The following is a 13,431-nucleotide window of genomic DNA, read 5'->3' on the forward strand; positions in this document are numbered from 1 at the left end:
ATTTGCACTCATAAAGCGCTTCCTGAACCTTTAAATAAGGGAGGGGGGGACTGCCTGTGAGTCTTTGTAGGGCCTGGATTTCACAAAGATCAGACTGAAACTGACTAAAGACTAGCCTCCTGGACTAGCTGTAAGCAAGGAGGTGGGCAGGACGGGTCTGGCCTAGCCTGGTAGGCACCACCCCATTCACACAATGTTCTCTCTGTACCTGGCTTCCAGAGGTGCTAGCACAGAGGAGGTAGAAGGAGCTTCATGATAGTGGAGATGAAGAAGCTTTGGTGAGGTTGACAGATTCAATGGGGCATTTAGTGGTGTTTGTTTTAACACCAGCTGCCCCTGCATCTACGGTATGATGGAGAGATGTGTTTGTAATTGATACCAAGTCTCAGACTCCTTAAATTATTTTATTTATTTCATTTCAAGACCGCCCATAGCTAATAGCTCTCTGGGCGGTGTACAAAATGAGATTAAAATACAATATAGAATAAAATCAGTTAACAGAAAGGAACACATTAAACTTTTTATTTTATTTTATTTTATTTCATAAATGAGTCTCATGGCTTCATTTTACTCTTTGTCTGGGCTAAAATAATCCAGCTTCTAGATACAACTACTGAACAAAACCATAAAAGTACAAATTCAGACCAGATTTTATATTTCACTTAGAATTACAGTGAAGATATTTTCTCCAGAAAACTGTTCAAAATCACAGTAAATTGATAAAACAATAGCTAAAGTTTATACATAAATGTGTTTCTAATTTATCATTCATTCCTGCCTGTTGATGTCATCCCTCAGATTGGCAGTTGAAGAGTTGTAGCTCAATGGCAAAACATGTTTTACATGCAAAGGTCCCTGGTTTAATCCTGACATCTCTAGTTTTTGTTTTATAAAAATCTCAAATAGGATGGCAAGGAAAAACCCACTGACTGAGACCTAGGAGAGCTACTGCCAGTCAAAGTAGACAATACTTTGACTGGCTAGATTTATTTGCATGACAACATAAACTATAGGTAATTATTGTCATTTTTTTAACAAAAAGTACAATTACAGATACAGGTATAAAACACTGCATTTTTGGAATCTGATGGCTTCCTGTATGCTCTGGGGGATTTTCCAGCTGGCATTCCTGTCAAGGCTCTTGTCTCACAGTAGATTGGTGAGATGTGTAGAGCCATTGGCACAATCACTCTTGGGTGCCCCTGCTGTTGCTATGGAGCACATAGGTCCACCTGGTATTCCAGTGATCCAAGTGAGATGAAACAGCAGGGTTGGTGGCTGGAGCACTAGTGGCGCAAATCACAGTCCAAACCTGACCAAACACAGGCAATGTTATGCTGTCGTGCCTACCACATGGCAGTGGTGGCAGTGAAGAAAGCTTACTTCTCTGGCACCAGAGCTTTTCAGAGTGGTGAATGGGCTTTTGTCATCTGGCCAAGACAGCACTGCTCTGACACCCTTGGAGGCCTGCTGTAACAACTTTGCAAGGCATTTTAGGGACAAAATCAATCAGATTTGGACAGAGTTGGATGCCAAGTTAGAGTAAGTCCAATGGAGGCATCCAGAGCACTGTCTGTTCCACCTGTATTGGAACAGTTTCAATTATTGCAGCCTGAGGATGTGGACACGCTGCTTGAAGAGCTGCGGCCCAACACCTGCCCCCTTGACCCTTGCCCATCCTGGCTGCTGAGAACTAGCCACAGGGGACTGACTGGGTGGGTCAAGGAACTGATTAGTGCTTTGCTAGAAGAGGGGGAGGTACCATCTGCCTTGAAGGAGGCAGTGGTGCATCCTCTCCTTAAGAGAAATTTCCTAGACCCAGAAGTGTTAAACAACTATCACCCAGTGGCACATATCTCAGCTTCAATATTTATATTTACATAGCTTTCCCCCCCCCGAACCTTACAGTGTACCATTTTGCATCTGGAGGACCCAATCGAGCAAAAGTTTATTTTTCAACAGTCTCAAGTGATGCTGTATTGTTATGGCAATCAGAACTTAATGAAGATCTTATTATACTGTATACAAATAGTGAATCCTAAATGAGAAATGCACTGCATAATGTCTTTAAAAGTAGTCTAATTGTTGGAAATGCTTATATTACTCGAACTGAAGGAATGTATCTTTGTCAACAGTGTGTGGCTTTCATTATATACACTAGACTAAGTGTGCTTGTACCTATTCAGCAAAACTTCCATTATCTTTTGTATAGTGATTTCACATTGAGACTGCAACACTGCATTGAAAATGTGCCAATGCCTTCCCCTCATGAACATGCCCAGGGGCGCAAACCAGAGTGTTTCTTCTGAACAACAATGAGTTGTGTGAAATAGGCAATCATTAAACTTACGTCAAGTGACCCAGTAAGGATCAAAGTAGACATGACATTATGTGTGTCTTTGGACTGAAATTGCACAATTAAAAAAGTTGGCCTTTACAAAAATTTGTAAAAAATACAAATAGCAGTCATATTTTTGGGGGGGAGGGGTGAATCTAGCAGGTGTGGATGATGAAAAACTATTTCCTCCCCCGCTGCAACAATGAGGAAGATCACTTTTAGAAAGAAAGTCCCTTATAGCACCAATGAGAAATGTCCTCATAATGCATAATGCACTTGGAAAACGAAGTCCTACCGATAAGCAGAAACACATTTTATCCCCAATATTTCACTTTCTTCCTTTTTTAAAAATAGTTTTAGAAATGGCAAGAAGTTAGGTTGCTACATTGGCAACCTAGGGATCTTTTTGCCTTAAAATCTGCTGGTGGGTTAGGAGGTAATTTGGCTGTGTCCACTGAGACAGAGGCAGGTGGAGGCTGGATGAGTACTTTGCAGCTGCTGTTGATGTACAGGACACCACAGAAAAGTTGTTAATCCAGGCTCCTCTTAACTCTGTTGTTACTGCCTCTCAACGCACACCAGTATAGTGGTATCATTCCCCCTGTCTGCTCCTCAGAAGTGGCAGCCAAGTACTACCTCCCACCCTACCTTACCAGCTGCATCACTCAATTTCAAAGCAAAAAGACTGTCTGGGATCTGGCAATGCTAGCAGCAGCCACTTTGTGGTATACATATGCTATTCGTTGTAAAACTGGATAGAAAACAAATGCTTAGAACTAATTAGGCATAAAAAGCATAATTGGTGTAGTCATTATGAAATACAACATTTAGAGCAGGTCCAAAGTCAGCCCTATGGAAATGCCCCTTTTCTGGAATGTCATTCAAATATAACATGTGCAGAACAGCAATCAAATTATTTAAAATTATTCCAACAGTATCAAATACACTTTATTAAAAATTCTTAGCAAACAGTATTCCCTACTTTTCTTAATAAGAATCATATCTTTAAAAGCATGCCTACATCTGTTTTTGATAAAAGCAATGAAGGGTTTCCATAGGAACAGATGACACTAGTTTTAATACTGTGTTCCCAAATTTAGATAGCTTGAAAATGATTTATTAACATTTGACTACGGATTTATTAATGATTCCTTTAGCTCAATCTATCTATTCTTTTAAAACCTGACCTTAGCATCTCTGGGAATGACCTTAAGGGCTGTAGCTGCTTGATGTGAAATCCAGGATTCCCTGTACTTTAGCATGTAGGTGCTGAGGTGCATAGCTATCGTAAGGGTTAACAATTGTAGTCATTGATGCGTATATATTAGGCTGTATTCATAAAACACTGTGTGTTGCCTGAGTCAACCTCTTACAGTCTAACCGCAGTGACCAATAGGAAGAACAGAAGAAAATCCAAGAAAGCTGAGGTAAGCTAGATTCTCAAGCATTGTCAAATTAGAAACAACAGAATGTTAGGAGTCTTGGGTAATGTGTCTGGGAATTAATGTAGATTTAGGGTTTTATGCTACAAATGTTTCAGAGTTCAGACTACAAATAATGTTAAAAGGAAACAAAAACTGTTGTGCTTAAATGATTTTCAACATCCTCCAGAAATCATCACCTAACCTGTACAAGGTAAAATGTTTTAGTTACGCATTATATCAATGTTGATATATAGACATTTAATGTAAGAGAAATATGTCAGAGACAATGTGCTAAGTCCAATATGACATTCCCTGGAAATAATTTAGTTTCTCTCTCTTTCTCTTCTTTCTCTTTTATTACTTCAAGCAATATTCAGCAATTTGGGGGACTATTATACAGCAGTTTCAAAGGTTATTAGGTTTTTGAGATATTAGACTTGATGCCTTAGAGCAGCAGAGTTTTTTAAAAATGCAAGGCATTGTTTTCCCTTTGCGTTAGTGATCCTTAAGACTTTCTTCAATGTTATTTTTTGTAAAAAAAAAAAATCAACAACCTTTCTGCACTTCAGTGTATGCTGTTGTATCTCGCTTACTCTTCCCCCCCCTATCTTTTGAAATGTTATATACATATATATACTCACTTTTAGAAAACCAAGACTGACACTGAAATTTAGGATGCAGTGTTACTATATAAGCATTGCTGTATTGTAGGAGCTTAGCTTGCATAAAAGCTTGGCTTTTTAATGTATAGCTATGGAAAATGTTAGTTTTAATGTGAACAATTTAAAAACAGACCTGGAGAAAAATCTGAGTACGTGGCCAAGCAATAAAAGTGAAGTTTGAGGCAGAATTTGTTTCCTAAGTAATTTACAATTCTTTTTAGAAGAAAGCCAATAATTTGGGGGCACAGGGGAGTGATTGAAGAACAGAGGTAGATTTTTCAAACAGATTTCTCTAGACTTCTAGGGAACATGCCCAGCAAGCAGCTGTTAAAACATTCTTTGATGTTCCTCTTGTGTGTGATGAGAACCGGGCCTAGAAAATCTGTTCCAAATGCCTTCTCATCTAGGAGTACAAAAGAACATGTGAGCCCCTTCAAGGAGGACCCAAGGAGTGCTGGATAGCAGCCAATAAAGGCTATCATGTCAGTTCTTGTTATAGATGATATGGGACTTTTCTTTTCTTTTTTGCACATGAAAAATCCATGCTAGGAAAAAGGCAAGTTTAAAATGTTAGTGAAAATCATTAAGAGAAACAAACTCTGTAGCTTCTTTTAAAAATGACCTGAATGTGCACAAAACTTATCTAATAACAAAACATAAGAAATCCAGATGGCAACATACAAGTTTGGAGTCATAGCTCATAGTGCCCCTTGAATGTACGCTGCTACAAAGGCCTGTTTTTCTTCCGGAAAATATCAGTGATACCATGCAAGACAACATTTCACTCATAAAGGAATGTTTCTGAAAAAGATAATGTAGAGATGTATGGTTTCTTATAACTATTTTCCCCTTCTCTCTAAGGTTAACCATGAATGTAAAACTTTATTCCAGCCTGTTGGTACTCTTCTTCATCAATACTGTGTGGACTCTTAATATCAGACCAATATATGAACAGCCTGACCAATATGAGTGGTCTTTCTACAGCTTTGAGTGTCCACAAGAATGCTACTGTCCACCTAGTTTCCCAAATGCTCTATATTGTGATAGCAAGGAACTTAAAGTAATACCTACCATCCCAGCAAGAATTTGGTATCTCTATCTTCAAAACAATCTCATTGAAACAGTTACAGGAAAATCTTTTGTAAATGCCACTCAACTAAAATGGATAAATTTGAACAACAACAAAATCACTAGCAATGGAATTGAAAAGGGTGTTTTCAGCAACTTAAAAAGTCTACTGTACTTGCTTCTTGAGGATAATGAGTTAGAAGAGGTGCCTGCTCCACTGCCAATAAGTTTAGAGCAGCTGCGTTTGGCAAGAAACAAAATCACTACAATCCCTGGAGGAGTCTTCAACAATTTGGAAAACCTCACTATGCTAGATCTGCATCAGAACAACCTGTTGGACAATACTCTTGCAAGTGACACCTTCCAAGGACTTCGCAGCCTCATGCAACTCAACATTGCTCAAAACTCACTTACAAAAATGCCACCAATCCTTCCAGCTAATGTAATACAGTTGTTTTTGGACAATAACTCTATTGAAACAATACCAGAAAATTACTTTAATGCAATGTTAAAACTGATTTTCCTTCGATTGAACAACAATAAATTAACTGATAAAGGTCTACCAACCAAAGTATTTAATATTTCATCTCTTCTTGACCTTCAGCTTTCTTACAATGAACTCACCAAAATCCCTTCTATTAGTGTTCACCTTGAGCACCTTCATCTTGATAACAACAAGATCAACAGTAAGTGTATACCAGCAATCTAAGCCAGAAGCTTTTCCAATGAAATAGCTTCCCCCATTTATAGTGCTAATGTTGCAGTGCTGTGCACAGCTAAACTTACTTCTGACTAAAATGCATCCAGCTGCACATAACATAAGGAAGAAGGAAAGCAATTTTTTAAAAAAAATATTCAGAAGTACAAAGGTATATTGATGTTAGAAAAAATAGCACACCAGGCCAACTCTTATTTAATCAGAAATCACATTTCAGAAATACGAGTACATGTGACCTAAAATTTAAATTCTATGGAATAGTAACTAAGTCCTATGTTGTCTACTAATGAACTACCTGCTGTCACCATGATAGTGGGGGAGGACTTACTGATTGAAGTGACCCCTGGAGAACACAATCTATTTGTGTGTCAATGGAGGCAAGGCTGTCCAGGACAAGGAACTAGGTTCCTCTGTCAATGGCATCACAAACTAAGCCGATTTACTTTCTCATATAGGAGTGATTGGCTGACATTCGTAATTATATGTGCACCAAGTACAAGGAACATAGGGCAAGGCTGTCAATTCATGCAAAATAAAATTCTGGTACCTGGCTGGGGGCAAAATGTAGGAGAGTCATAGTGTCCAGGAGAGCCCAGCACTGAAGGGGTGGAGATCACAGAAAATGCTCTGTTCATCTAAGGCAGGGTTGCAGACCCTGCGGCCCACAGCCTAATTTCATGTGACACGGGAAGCCCAGAGGGAGAGGAGGAGGGGGAGGGGGAAGGAGGAGGAGGGGGAGGGGGAAGATGGAGGAAAGAGGGGGTGGGTGAATCCACCCAATGATGGCTTACAGGTACTGACAGATTACCTCTGAAGAAATGTAGCCCTCAACAGAAAAATGGTTTCCCCATCAAAGGTATACAGCTATTCTGTGTGCTTGCAAATCCCTTGTCATTAAGCAATACATCCATACATGATAGGATAGCAAAGGTCAGCCTAATACAAACCAGATTGCAACTGCATCTCTTTAAGTGCATACCTCAGGCAGGTGAACCCAACCACAAATTGTGCATCATCAAATGTATCACACACATATATGCATTAGAACTAGTCATTTAGAAGGCATTCTAGAAAACAATTTATCCATTTTACAAATGGGATACACTTAAGAGCTTCTAGTTTAAAGAACAATCATGCCAGAGAACTCAAATCTCAGGCAAATCAAAAGACACAAGGAAATATACCAAGTCAAAGGCTACTGATCACATGAATCCATGGCAGGGAGCTCAAAACACATGCACAGCAGGTCACTCAGAAGTTAGCCAACAGAGTTATACACTACAGATTGTTTGTCCCAAGTAGAAAACTTTGCAGAAATGAAGGTACAGGGTTTGCACATTCCTAGCTATCTTTCAATTCTAAAAGAGTTGTCATATCTTAAAGATTTACATAGAAGAAAAATTTTACCGAGTAATATCTGCTGATACTATCCATTTTAGACATTGTTCTGGGTAAACAGTTTGCCATTTAAGAATATTTCAACATGGGTTCCCAATGTAGCATCCTTTCTGAATACTTTGCAGAGGGATATGAGATTTCCTTGGCATAAGTTGCTGGACCCCATCCCTAAGAAGGAGTGATGAAGGCCCTGCCAAGTTTGAAGAGGCAACAATGCAGCCTCATTGCTGATGGCTGAGCAGCAGGAACCTCTTTTAATTTACTCTGTTGCCTTTCTCGTCTTCTATGGTAAAAAAACAGAAGCGAGGAAATAGATGCTGAAATGTGATCCTTCTGGCTCCTCAAAAACACGTATGCCATTTCTTGGGGGGCGGGCGAACTTGCAGTAACTTTTCTCATATACATGTTTGTTTTTATTTTAGGTGTTAATGGAACTCAAATGTGTCCAATTCCTATCCCAGGAGATCATGTTTATGAGAGAAACTTGCCACGCCTCCGCTATCTCCGCCTGGATGGCAATGAAATCAAACCTCCAATTCCGTTTGACCTCATGTTATGCTTCCGACTCCTTCAGGCTGTTGTTATTTAAGGACAGTTTAGTGTCACCATTGTTGAGTTAGTGAACATGTTTTGCTGGCATTAAACTTGTTAGACCTTCCACTTGTCTCTCGGTTAATTATAATCTACTTTTTCACATGGAGTTTGATTTTCAATATTTAGTGTTGCATTTACTTTCTTTTCTTTCACAAAAAGACTTTCCTGTTACTAATTTCTTTATTTTAAATGTCATTCTACTAATATTATGCGTTTAGTACCCAAATGTATTTTCTAGCTGTGGGTTTGATCAAAGTTTTGCCATTTTTCCACATGCTATACATTGTTCTACAATCTATTCATATAAAACAAAAGTAGAATATATAATTGTTTATTTTGCCTTTTACTATATTTATAAAAATGAGCATTGCTGTAGATGTCAGGTACCCATGTTTCATTATAAATATAAGTAGAAGAAATCTCTTTCCAATCCTTTTCATTTACTGCTCAATGCTATATTGATATTAACAGTAACACTACTTTGTTTTGTAAGACAGAGGCCAAATATCAATCTTTTTTTAAAAAGATGAACATGTAAAATCACACAGAGTTAGGAAGCTCCAGAAGCTTGAAACATGGTTTTCTGTCAACAGTGATGTTTAAGCATGTCCTTTCTACTTGTACTGTTCACTCATCACACACCAGCAGAGTTGCCAATAGATTTCGCCTATGAGAAATTTGAAGCAAATTTGAAAGGGAAGGGCTATGAGAAGATACATGCAAGTTGTGTACATCTCTAAAGTTCTAGTGTTAGTATAAATTCATTTCATCCAGTATTATTTATGAATAGCAGCAGCAGCATTAAGTGTCTGGGTGGTGTTCAATGGTAGTCCTGCTCAGAGTAGACTCATTAATGTTAATAGACATGAACTTAGGTCCATTAATTTCAGTGAGTTTACTTGGAGAAGGTCTTAGTTGACTACAACCCTCTCTTTCCATAGAGCTCTTGGTTGTTTCTAAAATAAACAGCTGACCCTAGTTTGCATATAAGCTATGTGGAATGTGTTTTCGGTAGCTTGTATCTGCAACATTGTATTTTGCTGTTTTGTGAAATCACTAGTCCACTGAGATAAATGGTAGCTGATTGAAAGTATTAATTACAATAGAAACAGGATTGTGCCTACTACCTAATTGACAATTTGGGGAAATGCACTCCAATTGCAATATTCAAATTTTTGTTTTCAACGTACAGATAAAATATGTTTATATTTGCTGGCCCATGTCTACTTCAAATGCTTGAAATTATGCAAAACAAGTGTACAAAAATGTTTGTTTTTGGGAAATGCACATGAAAATGTGTTCAAATGTCTGTGCAATATTTTTTTAACAAAATGCAAACTGATGCAGACATGGAGTGAACTGAATTTAAGACTGGAAACTGAGAAAATGAAGGACAGCAAAACTGATAGATTTGTTCATATCTATTTGTGATACACTTTTTAATATAATGGTTAATGTTATATTTACCACAAAAAAGTAGATTTGCATGTTAAATTATACATAATAAGAGCAATAGTAGCCTTAGTAATTTATTTTTAGAGAAATAATTTTATATGATAACGATGTTAATAAATTAATGTCAGTCTTCAATTATTTTTGGACATGCTCCTTTCTCCCTTATTTTACATATGTTCCTTAGCCCTATCCTGGGAAGCCAATTGTTATCCTGACTGAGATTGCAGGGCCATCTCAGAAGCAACTGATGACCGTGTCACCCACATCTAATCCTGAACCAGACAATGAGAGCAGTACAGATATGCATAAAGATTGCTGCCCCCCAAACCATGACAGGCCTCATGGTAGGGGAATAAGAGAATGCATAAACAAGAGACAAGAATTACAAAAAGAATTGTGCAGATGAGCCCAACGTTGAGGGGGGTATCCAACAAAGTTGATCCACGAGCACAAGGATTTCTGCTTGCACAGTGGAACTTCTCCTCCCTCTATTCTTGTTGCACACTCTCCATGCCCTCCTGAAATCTGCTTGGGATTTAGAAAATTTCATTGCTACATACCAATCAGATTATTCACAACCCTACCAATTACAAAGAAAGACTAGACAGGGACTAGACATTCCCCTCATTAATCAGCCATTGATTTTCTCTATAAGGCAAAATGAAGCTATAAAAGGCTGTTTTGTATGTAGTTGTCATCCTTCTTTTTAAAGAGTAGTTCAGGTAATCTATACCAGCCCTTATAGCCTTAATCAAATAATCTGACCATCTGTCTGACTAATTCATAAACTGGAAAAGAAGGTTTTTTATTCAAAATAGCAATTTAAATGTTTTCCACAGCCAATAATGGACTTAAGGTCCCTACAGATATTACAATTGTAAATTGAACTTATATTCTCTTATTAAATAGATAAAACAGATTTAGAACAATGGGCTCCTTTGGCATTACGTTTAGAGGGAAAGGTCAATACCATAAAAATGAATATGCATCCACAGTTAATATTTATGTTGTGAAGGATTTACCTCTTGTTAGCCTGGCTACATTTTGGACTTCAATCAATAAAGCCCTTTCTCACTTTTCATGAATTTGGCTATAACTACCCATAAAAAAGGGAGGGTTTAATTTTCCAGAACTACCAATGTAAAACATATTTTTCTTAAAATCACTGACAAATAATTTCTTTGGTGGGCATGGACAGACTGTGGAATGTTTTCACTGAATTAATTTTTTTCTACAAAGCCAATGAAGCAAGAATATTTGCAGTTGAAACATGCTTTAGAAGCCCAGTTTGGATCACCATCTTCGACTACATTAGAACCACTCAACATTTTAAATGACCTCTATGCACATATTAATGTATCCCACATTAGCCACTCCTTTTTCCTAATGGTTGCAAGACTGTGTTAAACCAGGTATACAGGGGGTCCAAGCAGACTGAGACAGAGAACCCAAATGCCAAACAAAACAAAACACCAGCGAACAGCTTATCTTAGAAAAGCAGAGTTGGAAGGGGCCTATAAGGCCACAGAGTTCAACCCCCTGCTCAGTGCAGGAATCCAACCTAAAGCATACCCAACAAGTGGCTGTCCAGCTGCCTCTTGAATGCCTCCAGTGTTGCAGAGCCCACCACCTCCCTAGGAAATTGTTTCCATTGTTGTACTGATCTAATAGTTAGGAAGTTTTTCCTGATGTTCAGCTAAAATCTGACCTCCTGTAAGTTGAGCCCATTATTCTGTGTCCTGCACTCTGAGATGATCAAAAAGAGATCCTGGCCATCCTCTGTGTGGCAACCTTTCAAGTACTTGAAGAGTGCTATCATATCTCCCTTCAGTCTTCTCTTCTCAAGGCTAAACATGCCCAGTTCTTTCAGTCTCTCCTCATAGGGCTTAGGGGATTCCCAGTTCCTTAATCATACTTGTTGCCCTCTTCTGAACCTGTTCCAGTTGGTCTGCATCCTTTTTATTGTGCAGTGTCCAGAACTGGACACAGTTCTCAAGATCAGTCCTAATTAGCTCTGAATACAGGGGAACTAGTACTTCACACGATTTGAAAACTATACTTCTGTGAATGTACCCAAGGTAGCATTTGACTTTTTTGCAGCCACATCGCACTGCCGGCTCATATTCAGCTGGTGATCAACAACAATTCCAAGATCCTTCTCACTTGTAGTATTGCTGAGCCAAGTATCCCCCATCTTATAACTGTGCATTTGGTTTCTTTTTCCTAGGTATAGAACTTTGCAGTTATCCCTGTTAAATTTCATTCTGTTGATTTCAACCCAGTGCTCCAATCTATCAAGATCACTTTGAGTTTTTGTTTTTGTCTGCCAGGTTATTAGCTATCCTTCCCAATTTTGTATCATCTGCAAATCTGATAAGCATTTCCTGCACTTCCTCATCCAAGTCATTACTAAAAATGTTGAAGAGCACTGGGCCCAGGACTGAGCCCTGTGGTACCCCGCTCATTACCTTCCCCCAGTTTCAGAAGGAACCACTGATAAGCACTCTTTGAGTACGATTCTGTAACCAACTGTGGATCCATGTCATAGTTGTTCCATCCAGCCCACATTTAGCTGGCTTGCTAATCAGAATATCATGGGGTACTTTGTCAAAAGCTTTGCTGAAGTTGAGATTTGTTATGTCCACAGGATTCCTACAGTCTACCAGTCTTTTTGCCCTTTTTGAAGATAGGGACAACATTAGTCCTCCTCCAGTCATCCGGCACACTTCACCCAACCTCCATGATTTCGCAAAGATAATAGACAGTGATTCTGAGAGTTCTTCAGCCAGTTCCTTCATTGCTTTATGATGCAGTATATTTGGCCCTGGTGATTTGAACTCATTCAAAGTACTTAGGTATTCTTTGACCATTTGTCTAACAACCTCAAGCTGCAATCCTTCCCTTTCAACTTGTACTTCACATTTGCCAGGAAGGTCATAGACCCTCTTTTGGGAGAAAACTTAGCGAAAGGAGGAATTGAGCACTTCTGTCTTTTCTTTCTCATTGTTACCCTTTTGCCATCCTCATTGAGTAGCTGTACCACCATTTCTTTTCTGTCTTTTACAATTGGTGTATCAGAAGAAAGCTTTTTTGTTGCTTTTAGCCTCCCTTGCTAACCATAGCTCTTTTCTCATTAGGGTCACTTGCCATGGGGCTTTACTTATCATTGTGCTGAGTTTATTAAAATTGGTTTTCCTGATGTCCAGGGAATGCGTATGGCTACACTCAGCTTTTGCTTCTTTTAAAATCAAGAACTCAAGTATAATGTGGTCACTTTCCCTCAGAGTTTCCATAACTGCCACTTCATCCACTAAGAAACTTTTTCAGTTTCTTTGCAGTTGAGACTTAAACTGATCAAACAAAAGTTGGCATTTGGGGTTTATTAGACACCCCTCAGATTTTATCAAAACAAACATATTGATAGGCCACTTTGTTGGCTTTGGGAGATGAAAGTTGGGTCTTTGGTGCCTATGACATGCAGCTGCTCTTGAATAATCTTTTTATTGGAGGTCTATGTCTAACCCAATTTTGACTTAGAAACATCATTTCACTTCACAGACATACTTGTTTTTATTTCTACAATATACAGATGGTCACTAGTGCTGGCTTATGGTGGTGAAAAGAGCCATCTGACAGCTCTGGAAAGAATGCGCCCCTCTTCTAAATATTAATGGATCGAAGAAATGCTAGCACTTTCTGTGTTCAAATACATTTCTTATTGCAGACTACAATGCATGGATGCACATTTAAAGATTTGGTCAGCACTACTGTTAT

General features: G+C 38.6%; 1 protein-coding gene across 3 annotated transcripts; it reads left to right on the forward strand.

Annotated features, from left to right (window-relative positions):
* Nucleotides 1–3,695: 3,695 nt before the first annotated feature.
* Nucleotides 3,696–8,452, forward strand: KERA (keratocan). 3 transcript variants are annotated; one of them, XM_061637782.1, is made up of 3 exons: nt 3,696–3,765; nt 5,286–6,178; nt 8,031–8,452. In XM_061637782.1, exons 2-3 carry the CDS (start codon nt 5,293–5,295, stop codon nt 8,195–8,197), a joined length of 1,053 nt encoding a protein of 350 aa, XP_061493766.1. In that variant the 5' UTR covers nt 3,696–3,765; nt 5,286–5,292; the 3' UTR covers nt 8,198–8,452. The 3 variants fall into 3 exon arrangements, with proteins under 3 accessions (XP_061493766.1, XP_061493767.1, XP_061493768.1); XM_061637783.1 differs by lacking the exon at nt 3,696–3,765 and adding an exon at nt 3,811–3,973; XM_061637784.1 differs by lacking the exon at nt 3,696–3,765 and adding an exon at nt 3,811–3,973 and having other exon boundaries at nt 6,097–6,178.
* Nucleotides 8,453–13,431: the final 4,979 nt, after the last annotated feature.

Source organism: Rhineura floridana, chromosome 8, assembly GCF_030035675.1.
Source record: "Rhineura floridana isolate rRhiFlo1 chromosome 8, rRhiFlo1.hap2, whole genome shotgun sequence".
NCBI classification, from domain to species: domain Eukaryota; kingdom Metazoa; phylum Chordata; class Lepidosauria; order Squamata; family Rhineuridae; genus Rhineura; species Rhineura floridana.

Bases quoted from the DNA above. Each gene is read 5' to 3' on its own strand.
- KERA (XM_061637782.1), top strand. From the start codon at position 5,293: ATGAATGTAAAACTTTATTCCAGCCTGTTGGTACTCTTCTTCATCAAT. The intron at 6,179-8,030 runs GTAAGTGTATAC...TTTTTATTTTAG, and splicing joins TGATAACAACAAGATCAACA to GTGTTAATGGAACTCAAATG.